Raw genomic sequence first — 27,511 nt, 5'->3', positions numbered from 1 at the left:
TGTGTAGTGAGTGTTTGGTAGTGAGTTTGTGAGTAGTGACTGTGTGTGTGGTATTGAGTTTGTGAGTAGTGAGTGTGTGGTATTGAGTTTGTGGGTAGTGAGTTTGTGGGTAGTGAGTTTGTGGGTAGTGAGTTTGTGAGTAGTGAGTGTGTGGTATTGAGTTTGTGAGTAGTGAGTGTTTGGTAGTGAGTTTGTGTAGTGAGTGTTTGGTAGTGAGTTTGTGAGTAGTGAGTGTTTGGTAGTGAGTTTGTGGGTAGTAGGTTTGTGGGTAGTGAGTTTGTGGGTAGTGAGTTTGTGAGTAGTGAGTGTGTGGTATTGAGTTTGTGAGTAGTGAGTGTTTGGTAGTGAGTTTGTGTAGTGAGTGTTTGGTAGTGAGTTTGTGAGTAGTGACTGTGTGTGTGGTATTGAGTTTGTGAGTAGTGAGTGTTTGGTAGTGAGTTTGTGAGTAGTGAGTGTTTGGTATTGAGTTTGTGAGTAGTGACTGTGTGTGGTATTGAGTTTGTGAGTAGTGAGTGTTTGGTAGTGAGTTTGTGAGTAGTGAGTGTGTAATGTAGTAACTGTGTGTGTGGTATTGAGTTTGTGAGTAGTGAATGTTTGGTAGTGAGTTTGTGAGTAGTGACTGTGTGTGTGGTATTGAGTTTGTGAGTAGTGAGTGTTTGGTAGTGAGTTTGTGAGTCATATTGGTGGTGGCCCAGTCTAGCTGACAGAGGGACAGAAGAAGGATAGGAAGCCAGTGAAGTGATGAACAGGATTACCATGCATTGCCAATCATTGACTGATGAAGCTCAGTGGAAGCAGCCCTCTGGTCTCTGCTGGCCATCATCAAAGGAAAAACACATTGACAGACAGAGCTTTATAACGCTCTCATTGATGGGTTCAGAGGCTTGACTTTACAGCAACATAACACTATCAGTACACATTACAGTATATAGTCTAACTACCCCAACAGAATATGATCTGTGTACATACTACTACTTCATCTGGTGTATTATATTATCATCTTTGTCAATTTTTGTTTGTTGCGATAAATCATGAATCTCATGTTTTGTTGGGAACGTGATCTTGTTGTCCCGTGGTTTATTTCCAGGTGTGCGTCTGGATCGCGTGAGGGGCGGAAGACAGAAGTACAAGAGGAGACTGGGGGACACGGAGAACGGGGCCTATCTAGGTCTGACACTCCCCCCTCCTGCCAAAAAGCCATGTGAGTCACGACAACAGTGACCCTTTCTGCTTGTATTATACTTAGGGCCCTGTGTATTGGTGTTTAATGTCACATGACCTGCGTTGTAAGCTTTTTATTATATTTTATTATGTAACTTTTTTTATTTTTAAGCCTTTTCCAGAAATTATAATTACAGCATTTGTCTGACGATGGTGCTCGGCCATCTGACATAAAAAAAAAAGACTATTGGGAAGTAAGATTTAAACGTTTAAATAAATAAATAATAATAATTTAATGATTCCTTTTTCAAATCATATGAGCAAAAAAAATATGTAGCTTTATCTGGAATGCTAAACCAGACAAGATAAACGCATGCCTGTCTATATAATGAATATGAACTGGGTGGGTTGAGATGATTAAATATAAAATCCCATTAACCTCTCTCTAAAAGCTTAATTGATACAAAAGTTTTGAACCCAGAATGGTTCTCCAGTAGATTACTAAGGATATCCATTGTTTAAAAATGGCCTCTTTGTCTTTGTGCAGATTGTCTCATTTTCCATTAATTGAAAATGAAACCTTTTTCAAAGTATCTCTCTTTTTCAAACAAGCATTTTGCAGAGCTTGTTACAAATCCAATTTCATCCCCCTGAAAAGATACAACAAATATTATGGCTGAACTCAAATGTGCTGGTTGATAATATACCTGTTTTATAGAAAGTTTGAAAAGGCTATTTTGTTTTTTAAATGACATTTTTAATTGGAGTAGTAGAGTTGTTTATCATGGAGTTATCAGAATTGTATGGGAAGGTCTGCTCAATCCAAGATTGAGGAGGCAGGTGGCAGCGGGAGGAGGTAGGGAACTATAGGATAAAAAACTGCCATAGGAATAAAAATGACATAAATAGGAAAGTAGACCAGTTTCATTTGAGGACCAGGATGTTGACAACTGTGCCATACAGATTGCAAAATAGTTGGGAAGAGATTTTAGATTTACCGATTCCATGGAACAGGGTGTATCAGTTGATATACAGTGCCTTGCGAAAGTATTCGGCCCCCTTGAACTTTGCGACCTTTTGCCACATTTTAGGCTTCAAACATAAAGATATAAAACTGTATTTTTTTGTGAAGAATCAACAACAAGTGGGACACAATCATGAAGTGGAACAACATTTATTGGATATTTCAAACTTTTTTAACAAATCAAAAACTGAAAAATTGGGCGTGCAAAATTATTCAGCCCCTTTACTTTCAGTGCAGCAAACTCTCTCCAGAAGTTCAGTGAGGATCTCTGAATGATCCAATGTTGACCTAAATGACTAATGATGATGAATACAATCCACCTGTGTGTAATCAAGTCTCCGTATAAATGCACCTGCACTGTGATAGTCTCAGAGGTCCGTTAAAAGCGCAGAGAGCATCATGAAGAACAAGGAACACACCAGGCAGGTCCGAGATACTGTTGTGAAGAAGTTTAAAGCCGGATTTGGATACAAAAAGATTTCCCAAGCTTTAAACATCCCAAGGAGCACTGTGCAAGCGATAATATTGAAATGGAAGGAGTATCAGACCACTGCAAATCTACCAAGACCTGGCCGTCCCTCTAAACTTTCAGCTCATACAAGGAGAAGACTGATCAGAGATGCAGCCAAGAGGCCCATGATCACTCTGGATGAACTGCAGAGATCTACAGCTGAGGTGGGAGACTCTGTCCATAGGACAACAATCAGTCGTATATTGCACAAATCTGGCCTTTATAGAAGAGTGGCAAGAAGAAAGCCATTTCTTAAAGATATCCATAAAAAGTGTTGTTTAAAGTTTGCCACAAGCCACCTGGGAGACACACCAAACATGTGGAAGAAGGTCCTCTGGTCAGATGAAACCAAAATTGAACTTTTTGGCAACAATGCAAAACGTTATGTTTGGCGTAAAAGCAACACAGCTGAACACACCATCCCCACTGTCAAACATGGTGGTGGCAGCATCATGGTTTGGGCCTGCTTTTCTTCAGCAGGGACAGGGAAGATGGTTACAATTGATGGGAAGATGGATGGAGCCAAATACAGGACCATTCTGGAAGAAAACCTGATGGAGTCTGCAAAAGACCTGAGACTGGGACGGAGATTTGTCTTCCAACAAGACAATGATCCAAAACATAAAGCAAAATCTACAATGGAATGGTTCAAAAATAAACATATCCAGGTGTTAGAATGGCCAAGTCAAAGTCCAGACCTGAATCCAATCGAGAATCTGTGGAAAGAACTGAAAACTGCTGTTCACAAATGCTCTCCATCCAACCTCACTGAGCTCGAGCTGTTTTGCAAGGAGGAATGGGAAAAAATGTCAGTCTCTCGATGTGCAAAACTGATAGAGACATACCCCAAGCGACTTACAGCTGTAATCGCAGCAAAAGGTGGCGCTACAAAGTATTAACTTAAGGGGGATGAATAATATTGCACGCCCAATTTTTCAGTTTTTGATTTGTTAAAAAAGTTTGAAATATCCAATAAATGTCGTTCCACTTCATGATTGTGTCCCACTTGTTGTTGATTCTTCACAAAAAAATACAGTTTTATATCTTTATGTTTGAAGCCTGAAATGTGGCAAAAGGTCGCAAAGTTCAAGGGGGCCGAATACTTTCGCAAGGCACTGTATGAAACAACTCCAGATTCAGGACTTTGTGCTTTTACTGTACAGAATTATTGCCACCAACAAAAGGTTGAATATTTGGGGCATAAAATCATCAAAACTCTGCAGATTTTTGTTGTGAGGATACAGAATCAATAGACCATTTATGTTGGTGTTGCCCTCAGGTAGCCTGTTTCTGGTCTCAGGATCAGGAATGGCTGAATATGCATAGCATTGATCTAAAATTGACCCAAGAAATAGTACTGTTGGGAGATCTGGAGAGACCGGGTCAGTCAATTACTAATACTTTTAATACACGTATTTATCTTCAACTCTCAATCTGTGGATTCTGTTCAATTAGACAGATTCAAGTTGTATGTTAAACATCGCAGAATAGATGGGCGGCAGGTTAGAGTGTTGGACTTGTAACCGAAAGGTTGCAAGATCGAATCCCCGAGCTGACAAGGTACAAATCTGTCGTTCTGCCCCTGAACTAGGCAGTGAAACCCACTGTTTCTAGGCCGACATTGTACATATGAATTTGTTCTTAAACTTACTTGCCTCGTTAAATAAAGGTGTAACAATGTAACTGTTCAAAAGAGACATGATACTTAGAAACCTGAAGAGGAGCCAGCAGAGATCGGTGGAATGGGCTGAGGGTTGGGATGTGGCGTTAATGGGCGGGGGGGATAGAATGACGGTCGAAGATAAAAGTCAAAAAAAGAATGTCAAAACAAAAATGAAGCTTGAATGACACTGAGGGGCAACGTTGTCTCTATTGCCTGAGGCTGATGCCGTGCAGGTGTTTACACACACACACACACACACACACACACACACACACGTGTAAATAGTGCCATACAATGCCCTCATAAGTATCCAGTTGGTCTTGCTGTTATGATCTTTGTTGTCAATGATGTCTTTTGTTTTTTTGCGGAATTCTGTTTTCCTTTATTTTTCTCTTTTGTTCATTTCTGCTAGATGACTCCATGTAATGTCAATGTTGAGCGGCTTCAATTGCAAGTAGATTGTAGGTTTTAATGTTCAATGGGAAAACATTTTTTAAAATCATATGTTTTAAATGAAGGTACAAACCCAGATCATGTGACATTATCCACTCAGGGTTCTACCACACGGGGTTCTAAACATGGTGCATGTTGGGTTGTACAACACTAACATCTCACTATGCAATCTACTCTAAACCTCTGTCCATCCACAGCCATCTAATCACACATCTTGTCTTGTTTCTCTCCCTCCCTCTCTCTCCCCCCTCTTTCTCTCTCTCTCTCCCTCCAACTCTCCTCCTCTCTCCCTCTCCCTCCCTCCCTCCAACTCCCCCCCCCCCCCTCTCTTTCTCGGCCAGTGACAAAGATCGTGTCTCACCTGCTGGTGGTTGAACCAGAGAAGATCTATGCCATGCCAGACCCGACCATGCCAGATGGAGACATCAAGGCCCTGACCACTCTGTGTGACCTGGCTGACAGAGAACTGGTGGTCATCATCGGCTGGGCCAAACATATCCCAGGTAGAGGGGACTATATTATCTACACAGAGCACTCCCAACATATCTCAGGGAGAGGGGACTATATTATCTACACAGAGCACTCCCAACATATCTCAGGTAGAGGGGACTATATTATCTACACAGAGCACTCCCAACATATCCCAGGTAGAGGGGACTATATTATCTACACAGAGCACTCCCAACATATCCCAGGTAGAGGGGACTATATTATCTACACAGAGCACTCCCAACATATCTCAGGTAGAGGGGACTATATTATCTACACAGAGCACTCCCAACATATCCCAGGTAGAGGGGACTATATTATCTACACAGAGCACTCCCAACATATCCCAGGTAGAGGGGACTATATTATCTACACAGAGCACTCCCAACATATCCCAGGTAGAGGGGACTATATTATCTACGCAGAGCACTCCCAACATATCCCAGGTAGAGAGGACTATATTATCTACACAGAGCACTCCCAACATATCCCAGGTAGAGGGGACTATATTATCTACACAGAGCACTCCCAACATATCCCAGGTAGAGGGGACTATATTATCTACACAGAGCACTCCCAACATATCCCAGGTAGAGGGGACTATATTATCTACGCAGAGCACTCCCAACATATCCCAGGTAGAGAGGACTATATTATCTACACAGAGCACTCCCAACATATCCCAGGTAGAGGGGACTATATTATCTACACAGAGCACTCCCAACATATCCCAGGTAGAGGGGACTATATTATCTACACAGAGCACTCCCAACATATCCCAGATAGAACTGGAGGAAAGGAACATTAAAGCCACAAAACTCTTTTGAATAAGTGCTCTCATTAACTCTCTCTCTCACACACACCCTCTAAGGATAATGAACATCTGCTCCACATCTACCCGGAGGGGAGAGACAATTCCATATTCTCCACATGTAAATCAATAGAGAGCAACTGAAGCCGTGTGTGTGTGTGTGTGTGTGTGTGTGTGTGTGTGTGTGTGTGTGCATCCGTGCGCATGCATGTTTGGCAGTTGGAGGATGGGGGTAGGGGTACCTCCCTTTAGTCAATGTATTCCATTTAAATTTGAGATTTTTTTTAAAATACAATCCTCTTACTTCCTTTTAAGACTGATTACACAAGGAGCAGTCTGTACGATTGGTTTATTTAGGGAGGTACTCCTGGTGGACTCGTTCCTCTCCTCCTCTCGACTCAAACCTACATCTGAATAGTTATACACTTTCTTAGATCTCGTTGTTTTCATGAGTCTTAATTGAAAAATACTAAAATTTACTTAAGATAAATCATTTGAATTCTCTTAAAATATATCATCCCTCTGTAGATATTCCGAGCATTTACTGTTGGTATCGCTGGGTTGATCTCTCCTAAGCTATTTGCCCTGAGAGTACTGTTCTTGGGTCAGTTTCTAACCATAACCTCCCAGTGATTAAGGTTCAGTCTTGGGGGAGGGTGAGCTGATCCTGAATCTGTGGTTTACTGGGATCTGCTGATTATGTAGGACCCAGGGGCGATGTAACCTGATTAGGGAGATTACAGGGTGGACCCAGGGGAGATGTAACCTGATTAGGGAGATTACAGGGTGGACCCAGGGGAGATGTAAGGAGATTACAGGGTGGACCCAGGGGAGATTACAGGGTGGACCCAGGGGAGATGTAACCTGATTAGGGAGATTACAGGGTGGACCCAGGGGAGATTACAGGGTGGACCAAGGGGAGATTACAGGGTGGGCCCAGGGGAGATGTAACCTGATTAGGGAGATTACAGGGTGGACCCAGGGGCAATGTAACCTGATTAGGGAGATTACAGGGTGGACCCAGGGGCGATGTAACCTGATTAGGGAGATTACAGGGTGGACCCAGGGGAGATGTAACCTGATTAGGGAGATTACAGGGTGGACCCAGGGGCAATGTAACCTGATTAGGGAGATTACAGGGTGGACCCAGGGGAGATATCGTCAGCAGTGGGAGATTAGACTTCATGGTGGCCAGGTAACAGGTATCATTAACAGACCAGTAACAGGTATCATTAACAGACAGGTAACAGGTATCATTAATAGACAGGTAACAGGTATCATTAACAGACAGGTATCATTGACAGACAGGTACCAGGTATCATTAATAGACAGGTAACAGGCATCATTAACAGACAGGTATCATTAACAGACAGGTATCATTAACAGACAGGTAACAGGTATCATTAACAGACAGGTAACAGGTATCATTAATAGACAGGTAACAGGTATCAATAATAGACAGGTAGCAGGTATCATTAACAGACAGGTAACAGCTATCATTAACAGACAGGTAACAGATATCATTAACAGACAGGTAACAGGTATTATTAACAGACAGGTAACAGGTATCATTAACAGACAGGTAACAGGTTGAGTGAACAGACAGGTAACAGGTATCATTAACATACCGGTAACAGGTATCATTAACAGACAGGTAACAGGTATCATTAACAACCTAACAGACAGGTAACAGGTATCATTAACGGACAGGTAAAAGGAATCATTAACAGACAGGTAACAGGTATCATTAATAGACAGGTAACAGGTATCATTAACAACCTAACAGACAGGTAACAGGTATCATTAACAGACAGGTAACAGGTATCATTAACAGACAGGTAACAGGAATCATTAACAGACAGGTAACAGGAATCATTAACAGACAGGTAACAGGTATCATTAATAGACAGGTAACAGGAATCATTAACAGACAGGTAACAGGTATCATTAATAGACAGGTAACAGGTATCATTAACAACCTAACAGACAGGTAACAGGTATCATTAACAGACAGGTAACAGGTATCATTAACAGACAGGTAACAGGTATCATTAATAGACAGGTAACAGGTATCATTAACAGACAGGTAACAGGTATCATTAATAGACAGGTAACAGGAATCATTAACAGACAGGTAACAGGAATCATTAACAGACAGGTAACAGGTATCATTAATAGACAGGTAACAGGAATCATTAACAGACAGGTAACAGGTATCATTAATAGACAGGTAACAGGTATCATTAACAACCTAACAGACAGGTAACAGGTATCATTAACAGACAGGTAACAGGTATCATTAACAGACAGGTAACAGGTATCATTAATAGACAGGTAACAGGAATCATTAACAGACAGGTAACAGGTATCATTAACAGACAGGTAACAGGAATCATTAACAGACAAGTAACAGGAATCATTAACAGACAGGTAACAGGTATCATTAATAGACAGGTAACAGGTATCATTAATAGACAGGTAACAGGTATGATTAACATCCTAATGATCAGTCCATTATTAGCCTGCTAAGAGGAGTGAGGACCCTCTCTTTCAAATAGTTTAACTGGCACCCAAACACATGTAGGAAAAAGTTTGATACATTGCGTTCGAAAAGTATTCAGACACCTTGACTTTTTCCACATTTTGGTACGTTCCAACCTATTGATTTGTTTTTTCCTCAATCTACACATAATACCCCAGAATCAGAAAGCAAAAATAGGTTTTTATAAATTTTTTTGCTAATGTATAAAAACTGAAATATGACATTTACATAAGTATTCAGGCATTTAATCAGTACTTTGCTGAAGCACCTTTTGCCCGCGATTACAGCCTCAGTATGACACTACAAGCTTGGCGCACCTGTATTTTGGGGAGTTTCTCCCATTCTTCTCTGCAGATCCTCTCAAGCTCTGTCAGGTTGGATGGGGAGCGTTGCTGCACAGCTATTTTCAGGTCTCTCTAGAGATGTTCAATCGGGTTCAAGTCCGGACTCTGGCTGGGCCACTCAAGGACATTCAGAGACTGTGTAAAAAGTGAATGGGTCTGAATACGTTCCGAATGTACTGTATCCGCGACTACTTTAACTATTGTGGCTACATATCTATTTTTAGGTGTTTAAATTAAATATATTTGGAAGTATGTTGTGCTATAAGACAGCCAGGCCACTCCCTCATGTTACCTTACGGCATTTCAAGTTGAGTGAACAAACGTGCAAAAATGTGCGAACAAAAAATGCAAGCTATTCGTTGCATGTGTTGTTAGTGAGACCTCAGAACGTTTGACTTTGTAGGATCCATCAGAGCAGTGGTTTGAGGGGATGACGCGGCTTAGCTTGAATAGTAGACACACACACACACAGGCCTCATAGCGTTGTCACTCATTGTCATGGGGAGTACTGATTGGCTGTTACTTATACTGTACATGCTGTCATGACAACCAGGCAAGAATGATTGGCATGGCTGCCACAGGTCAGAGGTCACCGTTCATTTGTGCAGCTGCACGGAACGGTCACCACTTACAGTACAATCATACTATGTGCATGCACTCACTGTTAATGATTCCTCTCTCGTTCACACACACATTTACACACAACCCTGCCACACTTTTAGATGAGAGGGGGGGAGAGATGTCTCTCTCTCCACCATAGGCCCAGTCATGTCATTACCTCTCTCTTTATTGGGCCAATGATGGCCCTTAGGAGCACTGTAATGATGGCAAATGAATAGAGAGTGAACTGCTGAGAGAGAACTGTTATCTATCAGGGCTCTATGAGAGAGAACTGTTATCTATTAGGGCTCTATGAGAGAGAACTGTTATCTATTAGGGCTCTATGAGAGAGAACTGTTATCTATTAGGGCTCTATGAGAGAGAACTGTTATCTGTCAGGGCTCTATGAGAGAGAACTGTTATCTGTCAGGGCTCTATGAGAGAGAACTGTTATCTGTCAGGGCTCTGAGAGAGAACTGTTATCTGTCAGGGCTCTATGAGAGAGAACTGTTATCTATCAGGGCTGGCTATCTGTTTCGATAGCACAGTCTGGAATGTGTTCCGGGATCCATCCGAAGACATAGAGGAGTTTACTACATCAGTCACCGGCTTCATTAATAAGTGCATTGAAGGGTCCTTCCGAGCGGCGCAGCGGTCTAAGGTACTGCGTCGCAGTGCTTGAGGCGTCGCTACAAACCCGGGTTTGATCCCAGGCTGTGTCACAACCGGCCGTGACCGTGAGTCCCATATAACATGTAATGCCAAAAACAGATTAGATGAACTGGAATGAGAGCTGTGAGCATTAAAAGAGAAGTAAGCAAACCATGTCCCTAATGAGTCACCGCCCCTACATTATCATTAAAGATGTCTGCATACTAGGATCGGTTTGCTCCTAGCAGAACTCGGCTAGGCGAAGTGAACATCTGTGCCTCGCATCTTCCCTTAAAAGACCTTTGCTTGAAAAACTAGAAAAAAAGCTGTTTGTCCAATTTGAGACGCCATAGTGTGTACTGGCTATCTCAAAAACAGTCTGAATTAATCTAAGAACTCAAGAAATCTGTCATTAATTTAGAAGTTTTTGCCCGAGGAGATCTTAGTCGTTCAATTTTACATCTGACTAATCTGTTTGGTGCAATGGGTCATAATAGTTTGTATGGAGTTTTTGTTGAGAAGAAATTGACTAATCCAACGGTCCAACCCAGCAGTCCGTAGCTCAAATACAGTATTTATAAAAATAAATTAAAAAATACATTAAAAATAAATTTAAAAAGGTTTAGAAGCCCTATTATCACGCCAGTGTGATCGTGGGACTCAAGAAAACACATGGGGGCTTGAGCTCACCGACCTGACTGCAGAGTGAGGTCAAAGGTCGGCGTATAGATGAGTTGGAAACCGTGCTTGTCCATGGCCTTGGCATTTGTATAGTTGGAATCAGAGCAAAACATTTTGTTGTCCTTTTACAGTGTTATTCCTTAAACTACAGCATACTTACTGACTGTATCTGATACCTGATTAACATACACAAATATACATACAGTGTTATTCCTTCCTATCTACAGCAGACTTACTGACTGTATCAACGAGCTGTAACACAAAGCCATAATCCATTCATCCGATACCTGATTAACATACACAAATATACATACAGTGTATATATATATATATATATATATATATGTATACAGTGCCTTGCGAAAGTATTCGGCCCCCTTGAACTTTGCGACCTTTTGCCACATTTCAGGCTTCAAACATAAAGATATAAAACTGTATTTTTTTTGTGAAGAATCAACAACAAGTGGGACACAATCATGAAGTGGAACGACATTTATTGGATATTTCAAACTTTTTTAACAAATCAAAAACTGAAAAATTGGGCGTGCAAAATTATTCAGCCCCCTTAAGTTAATACTTTGTAGCGCCACCTTTTGCTGCGATTACAGCTGTAAGTCGCTTGGGGTATGTCTCTATCAGTTTTGCACATCGAGAGACTGACATTTTTTCCCATTCCTCCTTGCAAAACAGCTCGAGCTCAGTGAGGTTGGATGGAGAGCATTTGTGAACAGCAGTTTTCAGTTCTTTCCACAGATTCTCGATTGGATTCAGGTCTGGACTTTGACTTGGCCATTCTAACACCTGGATATGTTTATTTTTGAACCATTCCATTGTATATTTTGCTTTATGTTTTCGATCATTGTCTTGTTGGAAGACAAATCTCCATCCCAGTCTCAGGTCTTTTGCAGACTCCATCAGGTTTTCTTCCAGAATGGTCCTGTATTTGGCTCCATCCATCTTCCCATCAATCCCTGTCCCTGCTGAAGAAAAGCAGGCCCAAACCATGATGCTGCCACCACCATGTTTGACAGTGGGGATGGTGTGTTCAGCTGTGTTGCTTTTACGCCAAACATAGCGTTTTGCATTGTTGCCAAAAAGTTACATTTTGGTTTCATCTGACCAGAGCACCTTCTTCCACATGTTTGGTGTGTCTCCCAGGTGGCTTGTGGCAAACTTTAAACAACACTTTTTATGGATATCTTTAAGAAATGGCTTTCGTCTTGCCACTCTTCCATAAAGGCCAGATTTGTGCAATATACGACTGATTGTTGTCCTATGGACAGAGTCTCCCACCTCAGGTGAAGATCTCTGCAGTTCATCCAGAGTGATCATGGGCCTCTTGGCTGCATCTCTGATCAGTCTTCTCCTTGTATGAGCTGAAAGTTTAGAGGGACGGCCAGGTCTTGGTAGATTTGCAGTGGTCTGATTTCCATTTCAATATTATCGCTTGCACAGTGCTCCTTGGGATGTTTAAAGCTTGGGAAATCTTTTTGTATCCAAATCCGGCTTTAAACTTCTTCACAACAGTATCTCGGACCTGCCTGTTGTGTTCCTTGTTCTTCATGATGCTCTCTGCACTTTTAACGGACCTCTGAGACTATCACAGTGCAGGTGCATTTATACGGAGACTTGATTACACACAGGTAGATTGTATTCATCATCATTAATCATTTAGGTCAACATTGGATCATTCAGAGATCCTCACTGAACTTCTGGAGAGAGTTTGCTGCACTGAAAGTAAAGGGGCTGAATATTAGGCCTAAACCCGACCTATCCTCCTCTAGGATTCTCCAGCCTGTCTCTGGCAGACCAGATGAGTCTACTGCAGAGTGCCTGGATGGAGATCCTGGTCCTGAGCATCGTGTTCCGCTCGTTGGCCTGTGAGGAGGAGCTGGTGTATGCCGAGGACTATGTGGTGGATGAGGAGCACGCTCGTCTATCTGGCCTGCTGGACCTGCACGTTGCCATTCTGCCTCTGGTCCGACGCTATAAGAAGCTGAGCGTGGAGAAGGAGGAGTTTGTCACGCTCAAGGCCATCGCCCTCGCTAACTCAGGTACGGACACAGATGACAGACACAGTCAGAAATGCACAAACATACACACACGCACAAATTATTATTACTATATTTGCTGAAATATGTCAGACTTATAACACCTATTGTTGATAGGAGACACAGGAAACAGTCCCCCTTAAAGATTGACATTAGAGTATGTCTGAATGGTCAATCTCTGGTAAATCTAAGTAGCTGACGTAATTAAAACAAAACAAAATGTCGCCAATCTCAGAGGGCAATCGCATCCACACAGACGATCTGAGATAAGAGGGGACAAAGGGGTCAACAACACGTCTGTTTAATTAAATGTCCCTGCTGTGCCACTGTGTGTGCGTGCTCGACTCTTCTGAAGGCACGTGTGTGTGTATAGCGTCTGTGTGTGATTGTCAGTGTTCTCTATCTCTTTTCTCTCTCCCTCTTTTTCTCTCTCCCTCTCCTCCCCTCTTTCTCTCTCCTCCCCTCTTTCTCTCTCCTCCCCTCTTTTTCTCTCTCCTCCCCTCTTTTTCTCTCTCCTCCCCTCTTTCTCTCTCCTCCCCTCTTTTGCCCCCCTCCTCTCTCTCTCTCATCTTTCTCTGTCTCTATAACAGTAGCTTCCTGCCAGCTCTCCACAGCCAAGGGAGATATATTTAGCATTTCATTAGGAAAACAGTGTATGTCAATAACATGTGTTAAGTGGAGTGGAATGAGCATCAGGGAGCGACGGGGCTTGTTTGTTTCCATGTGAAGCTGCCTCTCTCCTAACGACAGTTTGCTTGTCCCCTTACTAATCAATGACTGTTTGGAGGGTCCTGTCCCCTTACTAATCAATGACTGTTTGGAGGGTCCTGTCCCCTTACTAATCAATGACTGTTTGGAGGGTCCTGTCCCCTCACTAATCAATGACTGTTTGGAGGGTCCTGTCCCCTTACTAACCTATGACTGTTTGGAGGATTTTTTTCTCCTGGGAGGGAGAGAGGTATAACAGAAAGGGATGGAGAGGTACAACAGAAAGAGAAAGGGATGGAGAGAGGTATAACAGAAAGAGAAAGAGATGGAGAGGTACAACAGAAAGAGAAAGGGATGGAGAGGTACAACAGAAAGAGAAAGGGAGGGAGAGAGGTATAACAGAAAGAGAAAGGGAGGGAGAGAGGTATAACAGAAAGAGAAAGGGAGGGAGAGAGGTATAACAGAAAGAGAAAGGGAGGGAGAGAGGTACAACAGAAAGAGAAAGGGAGGGAGAGAGGTATAACAGAAAGAGATGGAGATGGAGAGAGGTATAACAGAAAGAGAAAGGGATGGAGAGAGGTACAACAGAAAGAGAAAGGGAGGGAGAGAGGTACAACAGAAAGAGAAAGGGAGGGAGAGAGGTATAACAGAAAGAGAAAGGGAGGGAGAGAGGTACAACAGAAAGAGAAAGGGAGGGAGAGAGGTATAACAGAAAGAGAAAGGGAGGGAGAGAGGTACAACAGAAAGAGAAAGGGAGGGAGAGAGGTATAACAGAAAGAGATGGAGATGGAGAGAGGTACAACAGAAAGGGATGGAGAGGTACAACAGAAAGAGAAAGGGATGGAGAGAGGTATAACAGAAAGGGAGGGAGAGAGGTATAACAGAAAAAGAAAGGGAGGGAGAGAGGTATAACAGAAAGAGAAAGGGATGGAGAGAGGTATAACAGAAAGAGAAAGGGATGGAGAGGTACAACAGAAAGCGAAAGGGATGGAGAGGTACAACAGAAAGGGAGGGAGAGAGGTATAACAGAAAGAGAAAGGGATGGAGAGAGGTATAACAGAAAGAGAAAGGGATGGAGAGGTACAACAGAAAGGGAGGGAGAGAGGTATAACAGAAAGAGAAAGGGATGGAGAGAGGTATAACAGAAAGAGAAAGGGATGGAGAGGTACAACAGAAAGGGAGGGAGAGAGGTATAACAGAAAGAGAAAGGGATGGAGAGGTACAACAGAAAGAGATGGAGAGAGGTATAACAGAAAGAGAAAGGGATGGAGAGGTACAACAGAAAGAGATGGAGAGAGGTATAACAGAAAGAGAAAGGGATGGAGAGAGGTATAACAGAAAGAGAAAGGGATGGAGAGAGGTATAACAGAAAGAGAAAGGGAGGGAGAGAGGTACAACAGAAAGGGAGGGAGAGAGGTATAACAGAAAGAGAAAGGGATGGAGAGAGGTATAACAGAAAGGGAGGGAGAGAGGTATAACAGAAAGAGAAAGGGATGGAGAGAGGTATAACAGAAAGGGAGGGAGAGAGGTATAACAGAAAGAGAAAGGGATGGAGAGAGGTACAACAGAAAGAGATGAAGAGCGGTATAGAGTGGTTGGTGGAAGGGGATCAGAGAAGCTGAGAGGCCCGGCCAGCTGAGAGGCATTTGAACACTGTCTCACAGAAATCTGGTGCCGTAGGTGTGTGTTTGTGTGACAGCTGTGGAAAATCATGGCCATTGATTTAGTAATTAGCTCAGTATCGATGGGATCTACTCCAGCCAGCTGATGGATTACATGGAAATTGTTTCTTCAAAGTTAGTTTTGCATTACGCCCTTCACACACTGAACACAAACACACACGCATGCATGCACACACAACCACACATATACACACACGCATGCATGCACACACAACCACACATATACACACACGCATGCATGCACACACAACCACACATATACACACACGCATGCATGCACACACACAACCACACATATACACACACGCATGCATGCACACACAACCACACATATACACACACGCATGCATGCACACACACAACCACACATATACACACACGCATGCATGCACACACACAACCACACATATACACACACGCATGCATGCACACACAACCACACATATACACACACGCATGCATGCACACACACAACCACACATATACACACGCGCATGCACACACAACCACACATATACACACACGCATGCATGCACACACAACCACACATATACACACGCGCATGCACACACAACCACACATATACACACACGCATGCATGCACACACAACCACACATATACACACACGCATGCATGCACACACACAACCACAAACACACACACACCAACACACATGCACACACAACCACACACACACACACACATGCACACACAACCACACACACACACACACACATGCACACACAACCACACACACACACACACACACACATGCACACACAACCACACACACACACATGCACACACAACCACACACACACACATGCATGCATGCACACACAACCACACACACACATGCATGCACACACACAACCACACAAACATGCACACACGCACACACAGCGCACACACACACACATGCTCAGCGGAGTACAGGACCACACACACATGCTCAGCGGAGTATAGGACCACACACACGCTCAGCGGAGTATAGGATCACACACACACGCTCAGCGGAGTATAGAACCACACACACACGCTCAGCGGAGTATAGAACCACACACACACGCTCAGCGGAGTATAGAACCACACACACACGCTCAGCGGAGTATAGAACCACACACACGCTCAGCGGAGTATAGAACCACACACACGCTCAGCGGAGTATAGGACCACACACACACGCTCAGCGGAGTATAGGACCACACACACACGCTCAGCGGAGTATTGGACCACACACACACGCTCAGCGGAGTATAGGACCACACACACACGCTCAGCGGAGTATAGGACCACACACACACGCTCAGCGGAGTATAGGACCACACACACACGCTCAGCGGAGTATAGGACCACACACACACGCTCAGCGGAGTATAGGACCACACACACATGCTCAGCGGAGTATAGGACCACACACACGCTCAGCGGAGTATAGGATCACACACACACGCTCAGCGTAGTATAGAACCACACACACACGCTCAGCGGAGTATAGAACCACACACACACGCTCAGCGGAGTATAGGATCACACACACATGGTCAGCGGAGTATAGGACCACATGAAGACTGGAACAGAACACATGTGTAGTCCACATAGGCTAGTTAATTTCCCTAGATAGAAAGATCATTTATACAGAAGATGTGTGTGTGTGTGTGTGTGTGTGTGTGTGAGAAAACGGCTAGCTGCCTGCTAAGAGACACTCAATCAGTCAGTTAGGAACATAATTAACCCTTTACTTTCTTCTGCCTCATTTTCTTCTTATTCTCTTCTTTTACTGTGTAAAGTCCCATGGTGACTCATCCGTTGATGTATAAACAGGCAGTCCCATGGTGACTCATCCGTTGATTTATAAACAGGCAGTCCCATGGTGACTCATCCGTTGATGTATAAACAGGCAGTCCCATGGTGACTCATCCGTTGATTTATAAACAGGCAGTCCCATGGTGACTCATCCGTTGATGTATAAACAGGCAGTCCCATGGTGACTCATCCGTTGATTTATAAACAGGCAGTCCCATGGTGACTCATCCGTTGATTTATAAACAGGCAGTCCCATGGTGACTCATCCGTTGATTTATAAACAGGCAGTCCCATGGTGACTCATCCGTTGATTTATAAACAGGCAGTCCCATGGTGACTCATCCGTTGATTTATAAACAGGCAGTCCCATGGTGACTCATCCGTTGATTTATAAACAGGCAGTCCCATGGTGACTCATCCGTTGATGTATAAACAGGCAGTCCCATGGTGACTCATCCGTTGATGTATAAACAGGCAGTCCCATGGTGACTCATCCGTTGATGTATAAACAGGCAGTCCCATGGTGACTCATCCGTTGATTTATAAACAGGCAGTCCCATGGTGACTCATCCGTTGATGTATAAACAGGCAGTCCCATGGTGACTCATCCGTTGATTTATAAACAGGCAGTCCCATGGTGACTCATCCGTTGATTTATAAACAGGCAGTCCCATGGTGACTCATCCGTTGATTTATAAACAGGCAGTCCCATGGTGACTCATCCGTTGATTTATAAACAGGCAGTCCCATGGTGACTCATCCGTTGATTTATAAACAGGCAGTCCCATGGTGACTCATCCGTTGATTTATAAACAGGCAGTCCCATGGTGACTCATCCGTTGATTTATAAACAGGCAGTCCCATGGTGACTCATCCGTTGATGTATAAACAGGCAGTCCCATGGTGACTCATCCGTTGATTTATAAACAGGCAGTCCCATGGTGACTCATCCGTTGATTTATAAACAGGCAGTCCCATGGTGACTCATCCGTTGATTTATAAACAGGCAGTCCCATGGTGACTCATCCGTTGATTTATAAACAGGCAGTCCCATGGTGACTCATCCGTTGATGTATAAACAGGCAGTCCCATGGTGACTCATCCGTTGATTTATAAACAGGCAGTCCCATGGTGACTCATCCGTTGATTTATAAACAGGCAGTCCCATGGTGACTCATCCGTTGATGTATAAACAGGCAGTCCCATGGTGACTCATCCGTTGATTTATAAACAGGCAGTCCCATGGTGACTCATCCGTTGATGTATAAACAGGCAGTCCCATGGTGACTCATCCGTTGATTTATAAACAGGCAGTCCCATGGTGACTCATCCGTTGATTTATAAACAGGCAGTCCCATGGTGACTCATCCGTTGATTTATAAACAGGCAGTCCCATGGTGACTCATCCGTTGATTTATAAACAGGCAGTCCCATGGTGACTCATCCGTTGATTTATAAACAGGCAGTCCCATGGTGACTCATCCGTTGATTTATAAACAGGCAGTCCCATGGTGACTCATCCGTTGATTTATAAACAGGCAGTCCCATGGTGACTCATCCGTTGATGTATAAACAGGCAGTCCCATGGTGACTCATCCGTTGATTTATAAACAGGCAGTCCCATGGTGACTCATCCGTTGATTTATAAACAGGCAGTCCCATGGTGACTCATCCGTTGATTTATAAACAGGCAGTCCCATGGTGACTCATCCGTTGATGTATAAACGAGCAGTCCCATGGTGACTCATCCGTTGATGTATAAACAGGCAGTCCCGTGGTGACTCATCCGGTGATTTATAAACAGGCAGTCCCATCGTGACTCATCCGGTGCTTTATAAACAGGCAGTCACATTTTGTGTCTCTCATGAAAGATTATGTTGTCCTGTGTTCTAAACATTACCCAGTTCACAGAACCAGACAATTTCCACTGCATTTCAAGTGTCAACTCGATCCAGTCAGGACATGCTGCTGTGCAAATCAAATGCACTTTCAAACAGCGTTATCCCTAACCGGGAAATCCACTAGCCAACATGTGATTGTATTTTGGACTAAGCAGACTTCATATGAAGTGGAGGTTCGCTGTGCGTTTCAGTTCAGGCTGCTTTTATCCGAGAGTGTTTGTCTATTAGGGGACTGGTTTCTCTTAAGGAAATCAGGGCCATCTGCCGCTATCCGTCACTTGAAAGATACCCTGCTAATACACACACACACACACACACACACACACACACACACACACACACACACACACTAATGCATTAGTAGATATGTAGATATGGTACAGTATACAGAGAAATGAATATTTTTCCCTGCCTATCCACAAGGTATTTCTATTCATGCAGCCGAGCCATACTCTCCCTGGAGTCCTGGCCAAGCACAGGCATTTATTAAGTCCCGTGATTAACCACTCACTAGAGAGAGAGAGAGAGAGATTCAGAAATTGGATGCTTGCTAAAAAAAAACGAGCCACTGAATTTAAAGTGGCTCCTAAAAAAACTTTATTTGCAAGCTGCTTTTTGTTGATATTAAATAAAAGACAACTAAAGTTCCTCCCTCTCTCCTTCCCTCTCTCCTTCCCTCCTCTCCCTCCCTCTCTCCTCTCCGTCTCCTCTCCCTCCCTCCTCTCCTTCCCTCTCTCCTTCCCTCTCTCCTTCCCTCCTCTCCTTCCCGTCTCCTCTCCCTCCCTTCTCCCTCCCTCTCTCCTTCCCGTCTCCTCTCCCTCCCCGCCTCTCCCACCGTCCCTCCTTCTCTCCTCCTCTACCTCCATATAGACTCCATGCATATAGAGGATGTAGAGGCTGTTCAGAGGCTCCAGGACTCTCTCCATGAGGCATTGCAGGACTTAGAAGGTGCCCACAACACGGAGGACCCTCGGCGGACAGGAAAGCTGCTGATGACCCTTCCCTTGCTCCGTCAGACCGCGGCCAAGGCCGTGCAGCACTTCTACAGCATCAAGGTGCAGGGAAAAGTGCCCATGCACAAACTCTTCCTGGAGATGCTGGAGGCCAAGGCTTGATGATTGGACCGGGGGATTGACGGACAGCTGCATCACTCAATGAGGAGGATGGACAGCCTGTGAATAGGTGGGGTAACACCATGGAGACCTATGACAGCTACGGGATGAAGTTGACTGCTGTTACTGTGGTGTGAAACCCACGTCTAGAACTAAAGAAAAGAGGAATAGAGCAGGAAAATAGACCAACAGATTTTAGGGGTGAATATAAAACGCTTTGATGTAGGATATAGTCATGTATGTGAAGATGCTGTGTACAGAACTGTGGGTCTTGTTATAATCAGAGACCCTTCGCTCTAGATTACCGGTAGCTACTGGGAGTTATCTTTCTCTTTTGTTTTAGAATCTCAGTTGTAAAGAGGTTTGTTTTGGGGTTTTTTTCACCTTGAAGCTGAAGTATGACTATTAGTAATATGTTGTGATGAATCTGAATGGTTAGAGCCGCTCAGTTATCTTTCTCTTTTGTTTTATAATCTCAGATGTACAGTATTACAGTCTGGTATATATGTATTTAAGGTTATTGTGTCAAATTGCAGTGTTAAAGGGGTTTGGGGATGATTTCATATTATGTTCTTCAATCAACCTCAAAGAAACAGATCCCTACACCTATGAAGATAAAAGCTTCTGAAGGCTTCCTAACCAGATCTGGTTTCAAATTCAATTGAAATCTTTCAAAATATGTTGAACGTTTGATTGAGTCTGCCTGGAGTGCCATATCGGTGAGATTTGCCCTTTTGGGACTATACCATTTAATTCAGTTGGTCAAGCAAACTCATTCCAAATACTATTTGAACCCAGGTCTGTTCGTAACACATTTACCTCCTCCTAGTTTCATCAACAACACTGTTCCATCCAAGTCTGGTGCTTAGAGAGGGATGGAGTGCACTCTTCTAAATATATATATATATATATATATATATATATATATATATATATATATATATATTCTCTCTATAATCTAAAAGGGTTCTTTGGCTGTACCAGTAGGAGAACTCTTTCAAAAAACATTTTTTGGTTCAAGGTAGAGCTCTACCTGGAACCCAAAAGGTCTGTACCTGGAACCCAAAAGGGTTATTCTTGGAACCAAAAAGAGTTCTACTTGGAACCCAAAGGGATTCTACCTGGAACCCAAAAGGGTTCTTCTTGGAACCAAAAAGAGTTCTACTTGGAACCCAAAGGGATTCTACCTGGAACCCAAAAGGTCTGTACCTGGAACCCAAAACGGATTCTACTTGGAACCCAAAGGGGTTTTACTTGGAACCCAAAGGGGTTTTCCTATGGAGGCAGCCGAATAATAATTTTTTTGAACCCTTTTTAAATCTAAAGGTGTAGTGAACTGGTGAGCATACCGATTCAGGATGTTAATTTGATCACCCTGTCTCAGTATAACTTTCTGCAATGCAGGAAATTAAAAACTTGAGTAATTGAGGTTTAAAACGGCTTCTGGCATTTTTAATTTCCACTTTGAAATTTAAGACTTGATTTTTTTCCTTACAAAAAATGTATCAACTACTACAAAAATGTCCATTTAATTATGATCCACATAATAATTAACATTTCCTTGTTGCCGCAGGATTAGTTCCCTGCTGTAGCAAACTGGCTCAAATTAAGATCCTACATCTGTACAGTAGGTAAATATGTTGCACTGAGTCTCTGGGTCCTAGGTAATAATGTGGCACTAATGAATGTAGTACATTAGCTCATTCTCACTGGTCGTATCTGCTCATCACTACTGCTTTTAGATACTAAAGACACCTAAGCGAAATGTGTGTTTGAAGTGAATCCGTGGAGGCTGCTGAGGGGAGGATGGCTCATAATAATGGCTGGAACAAAGCAAATAGAATGGCATCAAACACATGGAAACCATGGAAACCATATTTGATAGCATTCCGTTCCAGCAATTACCACGAGCCCCTCCTGCCACCAACCTCCTGTGGTGTGTGTGTGTGTGTACATTTCAGTTAACACTGTATGGACTCAGACCTCTAGTCAACAATAATAACATACTGTATAGACACAGACCTCTAGTCAACAATAATAACATACTGTATGGACTCAGACCTCTAGTCAACAATAATAACATACTGTATGGACTCAGACCTCTAGTCAACAATAATAACATACTGTATGGACTCAGACCTCTAGTCAACAATAATAACATACTGTATGGACTCAGACCTCTAGTCAACAATAATAACATACCGTATGGTCTCAGACCTCTAGACAACAATAATAACATACTGTATGGACTCAGACCTCTAGTCAACAATAATAACATACTGTATGGGCTCAGACCTCTAGTCAACAATAATAACATACTGTATAGACTCAGCCCTCTAGTCAACAATAATAACATACTGTATAGACTCAGACCTCTAGTCAACAATAATAACATACTGTATGGTCTCAGACCTCTAGTCAACAATAATAACATACTGTATGGACTCAGACCTCTAGTCAACAATAATAACATACTGTATGGACTCAGACCTCTAGTCAACAATAATAACATACTGTATGGACTCAGACCTCTAGTCAACAATAATAACATACTGTATGGACTCAGACCTCTAGTCAACAATAACATACTGTATGGACTCAGACCTCTAGTCAACAATAATAACATACTGTATGGGCTCAGACCTCTAGTCAACAATAATAACATACTGTATGGACTCAGACCTCTAGTCAACAATAATAACATACTCTATGGACTCAGACCTCTAGTCAACAATAATAACATACTGTATGGACTCAGACCTCTAGTCAACAATAATAACATACTGTATGGACTCAGACCTCTAGTCAACAATAATAACATACTGTATGGACTCAGACCTCTAGTCAACAATAATAACATACTGTATGGACTCAGACCTCTAGTCAACAATAATAACATACTGTATGGACTCAGACCTCTAGTCAACAATAATAACATACTGTATGGACTCAGACCTCTAGTCAACAATAATAACATACTGTACGGACTCAGACCTCTAGTCAACAATAATAACATACTGTATGGACTCAGACCTCTAGTCAACAATAATAACATACTGTATGGACTCAGACCTCTAGTCAACAATAACATACTGTATGGACTCAGACCTCTAGTCAACAATAATAACATACTGTATGGGCTCAGACCTCTAGTCAACAATAATAACATACTGTATGGACTCAGACCTCTAGTCAACAATAATAACATACTGTATGGACTCAGACCTCTAGTCAACAGTAATAACATACTGTATAGACTCAGACCTCTAGTCAACAATAATAACATACTGTATGGACTCAGACCTCTAGTCAACAATAATAACATACTGTATGGACTCAGACCTCTAGTCAACAATAATAACATACTGTATGGACTCAGACCTCTAGTCAACAATAATAACATACTGTATGGACTCAGACCTCTAGTCAACAATAATAACATACTGTATGGACTCAGACCTCTAGTCAACAATAATAACATACTGTACGGACTCAGACCTCTAGTCAACAATAATAACATACTGTATGGACTCAGACCTCTAATCAACAATAATAACATACTGTATGGACTCAGACCTCTAGTCAACAATAATAACATACTGTATGGACTCAGACCTCTAGTCAACAATAATAACATACTGTACGGACTCAGACCTCTAGTCAACAATAATAACATACTGTATGGACTCAGACCTCCAGTCAACAATAATAACACACTGTATGGACTGTATAGCCACGACACCAGTATGGCTATACTGTCACGGGGTTGCCACGACACCAGTATGGCTATACTGTCACGGGGTTGACACGACACCAGTATGGCTATACTGTCACGGGGTTGACACGACACCAGTATGGCTGTACTGTCACGGGGTTGCCACGACACCAGTATGGCTGTACTGTCACGGGGTTGCCACGACACCAGTATGGCTGTACTGTCACGGGGTTGCCACGACACCAGTATGGCTGTACTGTCACGGGGTTGCCACGACACCAGTATGGCTATACTGTCACGGGGTTGCCACGACACCAGTATGGCTATACTGTCACGGGGTTGCCACGACACCAGTATGGCTGTACTCAGAGGTATCGTGGTAAGGAAACAAAACATGAAGCGGCCTGTTTTTCGTGAGAACACACAGCCTTTTGTTGTCACTGTTGTCACTGAGCCCTGTTCCCCTCTTCAGAGATCCACATGGGTAACAGATACAGTAATGTAATGTGTAGCAAATTATAGCTCAATACAGTAGAGGCAGTCATTCCCACGGCACCCACCAACCCCACCAACCCCAACCAACCCCACCAACCCCACCAACCCCAACCTCCCTCCTCTCAAAGGTGGAACTATTCATCTAAACCCCAAACTCTGTTCAAAACATCTCCTCTACTGTCAACCATATGAAATGAGCTTCAGCGTTCCGCTAACAGGATCCTGTATCTTCCTCCACTGTCCCTGTCCCCATAACGGGGTCGAACCAGCGATCCTCTGCTCGCAGACACACGTGACCACCCTCTTTTTGACAAAACGTACCAACCCATTAGAGCGATCGAAAAAGTATCTAATTCGGTAGCTCCATCTGCAATGGTTCAAGCTAGCTGTTCAGTCAGCTTACAGTTTGTTTTTGTTAAACCTAGTCTACTGTAATGTTGTTGAGAAATGAGAAAGAGTTATTAGGCAAAAAGATGACTAATTCAGTGATTTTATTTTTTAAAGACCTAAGGAGAACAGAGATTCCATGCCCTATATACTGCTCCAAGATCAGTTATCTCCCCCCAATGGTAAGCCACATCTGCTGTGCATCTAAAAGACAGAACTGTCTCCAGGTCAGATTTTAACCACAGTATTGTAATCTATGTGGAATTAATTTAGCTATGCACATGCTCAGTTCATGTTATGATAGCTCAGAAAATATAATACCATATTTCAGTCGAATGCGATCAGTTGTACAACTGACTAGGTACCCCCCCTTTCCTTTCAGTTGTACAACTGACTAGGTATCCCCCCTTTCTGTTGTACAACTGACTAGGTATCCCCCCTTTCTGTTGTACAACTGACTAGGTACCCCTCTTTCTGTTGTACAACTGACTAGGTACCCCCCTTTCTGTTGTACAACTGACTAGGTACCCCCCTTTCTGTTGTACAACTGACTAGGTACCCCCCTTTCTGTTGTACAACTGACTAAGTACCCCCCTTTCTGTTGTACAACTGACTAGGTACCCCCCCTTTCTGTGGTACAACTGACTAGGTATCCCCCCTTTCCCTTTATTTATCATTATCCATTCTAATAACAGACTAAGAATTCAATCCCGTTATGTTTTGTCGGCTATAACCCTTTTCTAAAGGCAATGTTTCCGTGCACAGTAAATGTTGCATGTGTCAGCTAAATCGTAAATGACCTATAAAAGTCTAGCTCGTTATACTGTAGCGTTGGATCTACCCCTGATCGGAGTGAATCCTAAGACAAAGACAGTTTCCCTCCCTCCCTCCCTCCCTCCGTCTCTCCCTCCCTCCCTCCCTCCCTCCCTCCCTCCCTCCGTCTCTCCCTCCCTCCCTCCGTCCGTCCGTCCCTCCCTCCCTCCCTCCGTCCGTCCCTCCCTCCCTCCCTCCGTCCGTCCCTCCCTCCGTCTCTCCCTCCCTCCCTCCCTCCCTCCGTCCCTCCCTCCCTCCCTCCGTCTCTCCCTCCCTCCCTCCCTCCCCCCCACGCTGAAATTAATGTAAGAAAATAAAAGAGAAAAATGCTAAATTAATTTTAAAGAGGCTAATATGGTCATACATCCAATTAATTTGAATTGTGTTCATAAGCTGATCATCCTCAATAGAAATAAAGCAGTTAAATGTCAGCATTGACTCCATCACCTCTGGGACCCGAGAGGAGACCGTTTTAACAGGCTTGGCACTGAAGGGTTTGGCTAAATGGTTCTAGACCCCCTAATTACAATTTCATGGGTGTCTTCAGCAAGTTTAATGACAGTTATTAAGAACTGTTATATTAACAGTGTTATAATAAAAGTGATCACTGGGCAATGCAAAAAAAAAACAGCCAAATATGGGCAATAACGTTGTGTTTGTACACGCTGACTGTTTCTTATTTTTGGGGGGGTTGAGTTTTGTTTACAATGTTGAAATTAAGAAATTACCATTGAAATAAACTGGAACTGTGAACCGTTTAAGGGTTGAAGCTGCGCTGATGCAACTCTTCCGAATCCTAAAATACTATATATATATATATATATATATATATATATATAGTGTGTGTATATATATATATATATATATATAGAGAGAGAGATATATATATATATATATATATATATATATATATATATAGTGTGTATATATATATGTGTATGATTATGATTGGATCTGACCCTGTGCATTCACAATGATGTGTCATTATTTGTTTTGATTCAGTATTAAAATACATTGAAGTATTATATTTCTAACTAATATATTATTAAACACCTATTTTGAGAAAACTGAACAATTTCAAAGAGATATATAGTTAGCTATATTTATTTAAATGTATCTCTAGATGTGTTTGGAAAACTTAGAAGCCATGTGTCCTGATGTCTCTCTAAATGGCGGGAAACATAACAATTATATAAGAACAGAGCAGACATGCTTTTCCCCTGAGACCTGGTGGCACAAAACAATCTAACATCACTGTCTGTCGGGGTATTAAAAACATGTAGATGAACCTGTCGGTGGGGGGCGGGGCGGGGACAGGGGGGCATTCCTGGGAGGAAGGAAGCTTCTTATTTGCTGTTCCAGTTGTGGAGGACTAGAGTTTCTTGTCACCGTGCACATAGAGATTGCTAGATTTACATAAAAACACGGACGACGATGTGTCTCCGGCTGCGGGTTTGTTGTGGTGTACCAACCAGTGAAGGTATGGGACACAGTATGCATCGTAGAGATTTGATTACCCTAGAGGGGTGGATTCCACCTTAATAAATATGGTAGCTGTTATTATGTATGATTTATCAGGGTAAGAACGAAAACTTTGGTTCATTGTGATACTCGTAAATGTATCCCACCTTTTTAAAGAGAGACTATAGGGATAACTGCATGTCTGTTCATCTCAGAAGCCAAATAGAATAATGTAAATATTTGGTACTGTATTAATGTGTAAATATTTGGTTTAGCTTTTATTTGACTGGGTCAGTTCTACCAGTGCACTAAATGTACAGTGACAATAAAATCACATGGTTTATTCATCTCACAGTGTGAGTGTTGTTGTTTTTGTTTATCATTCTGTTGCAAAAATTTCAGAAATATTACAACATCGAGAAATATTCTAACAGGCCCCCTTTTTGAGG

At 42.8% G+C, this 27,511-nt stretch overlaps 1 protein-coding gene across 1 annotated transcript in view; it reads left to right on the top strand.

Annotated features, from left to right (window-relative positions):
* LOC139407895 (steroid hormone receptor ERR2-like) overlaps positions 1-21,042 on the top strand; it is a 110,680-nt gene extending 89,638 nt beyond the window's left edge. The window contains exons 5-8 of the mRNA XM_071151769.1: positions 1,088-1,201; positions 5,154-5,315; positions 12,715-12,984; positions 19,950-21,042. Of these exons, the coding sequence (XP_071007870.1) occupies positions 1,088-1,201; positions 5,154-5,315; positions 12,715-12,984; positions 19,950-20,194 (791 nt within the window). The 3' untranslated portion in view covers positions 20,195-21,042. The remainder of the gene's footprint in view (positions 1-1,087; positions 1,202-5,153; positions 5,316-12,714; positions 12,985-19,949) is intronic.
* Positions 21,043-27,511: the final 6,469 nt, after the last annotated feature.

Source organism: Oncorhynchus clarkii, chromosome 4 (genome assembly GCF_045791955.1).
Source record: "Oncorhynchus clarkii lewisi isolate Uvic-CL-2024 chromosome 4, UVic_Ocla_1.0, whole genome shotgun sequence".
In the NCBI taxonomy this organism is placed as follows: Eukaryota; Metazoa; Chordata; class Actinopteri; order Salmoniformes; family Salmonidae; genus Oncorhynchus; species Oncorhynchus clarkii.
This window is presented reverse-complemented; position numbering and strand designations above follow the sequence as displayed.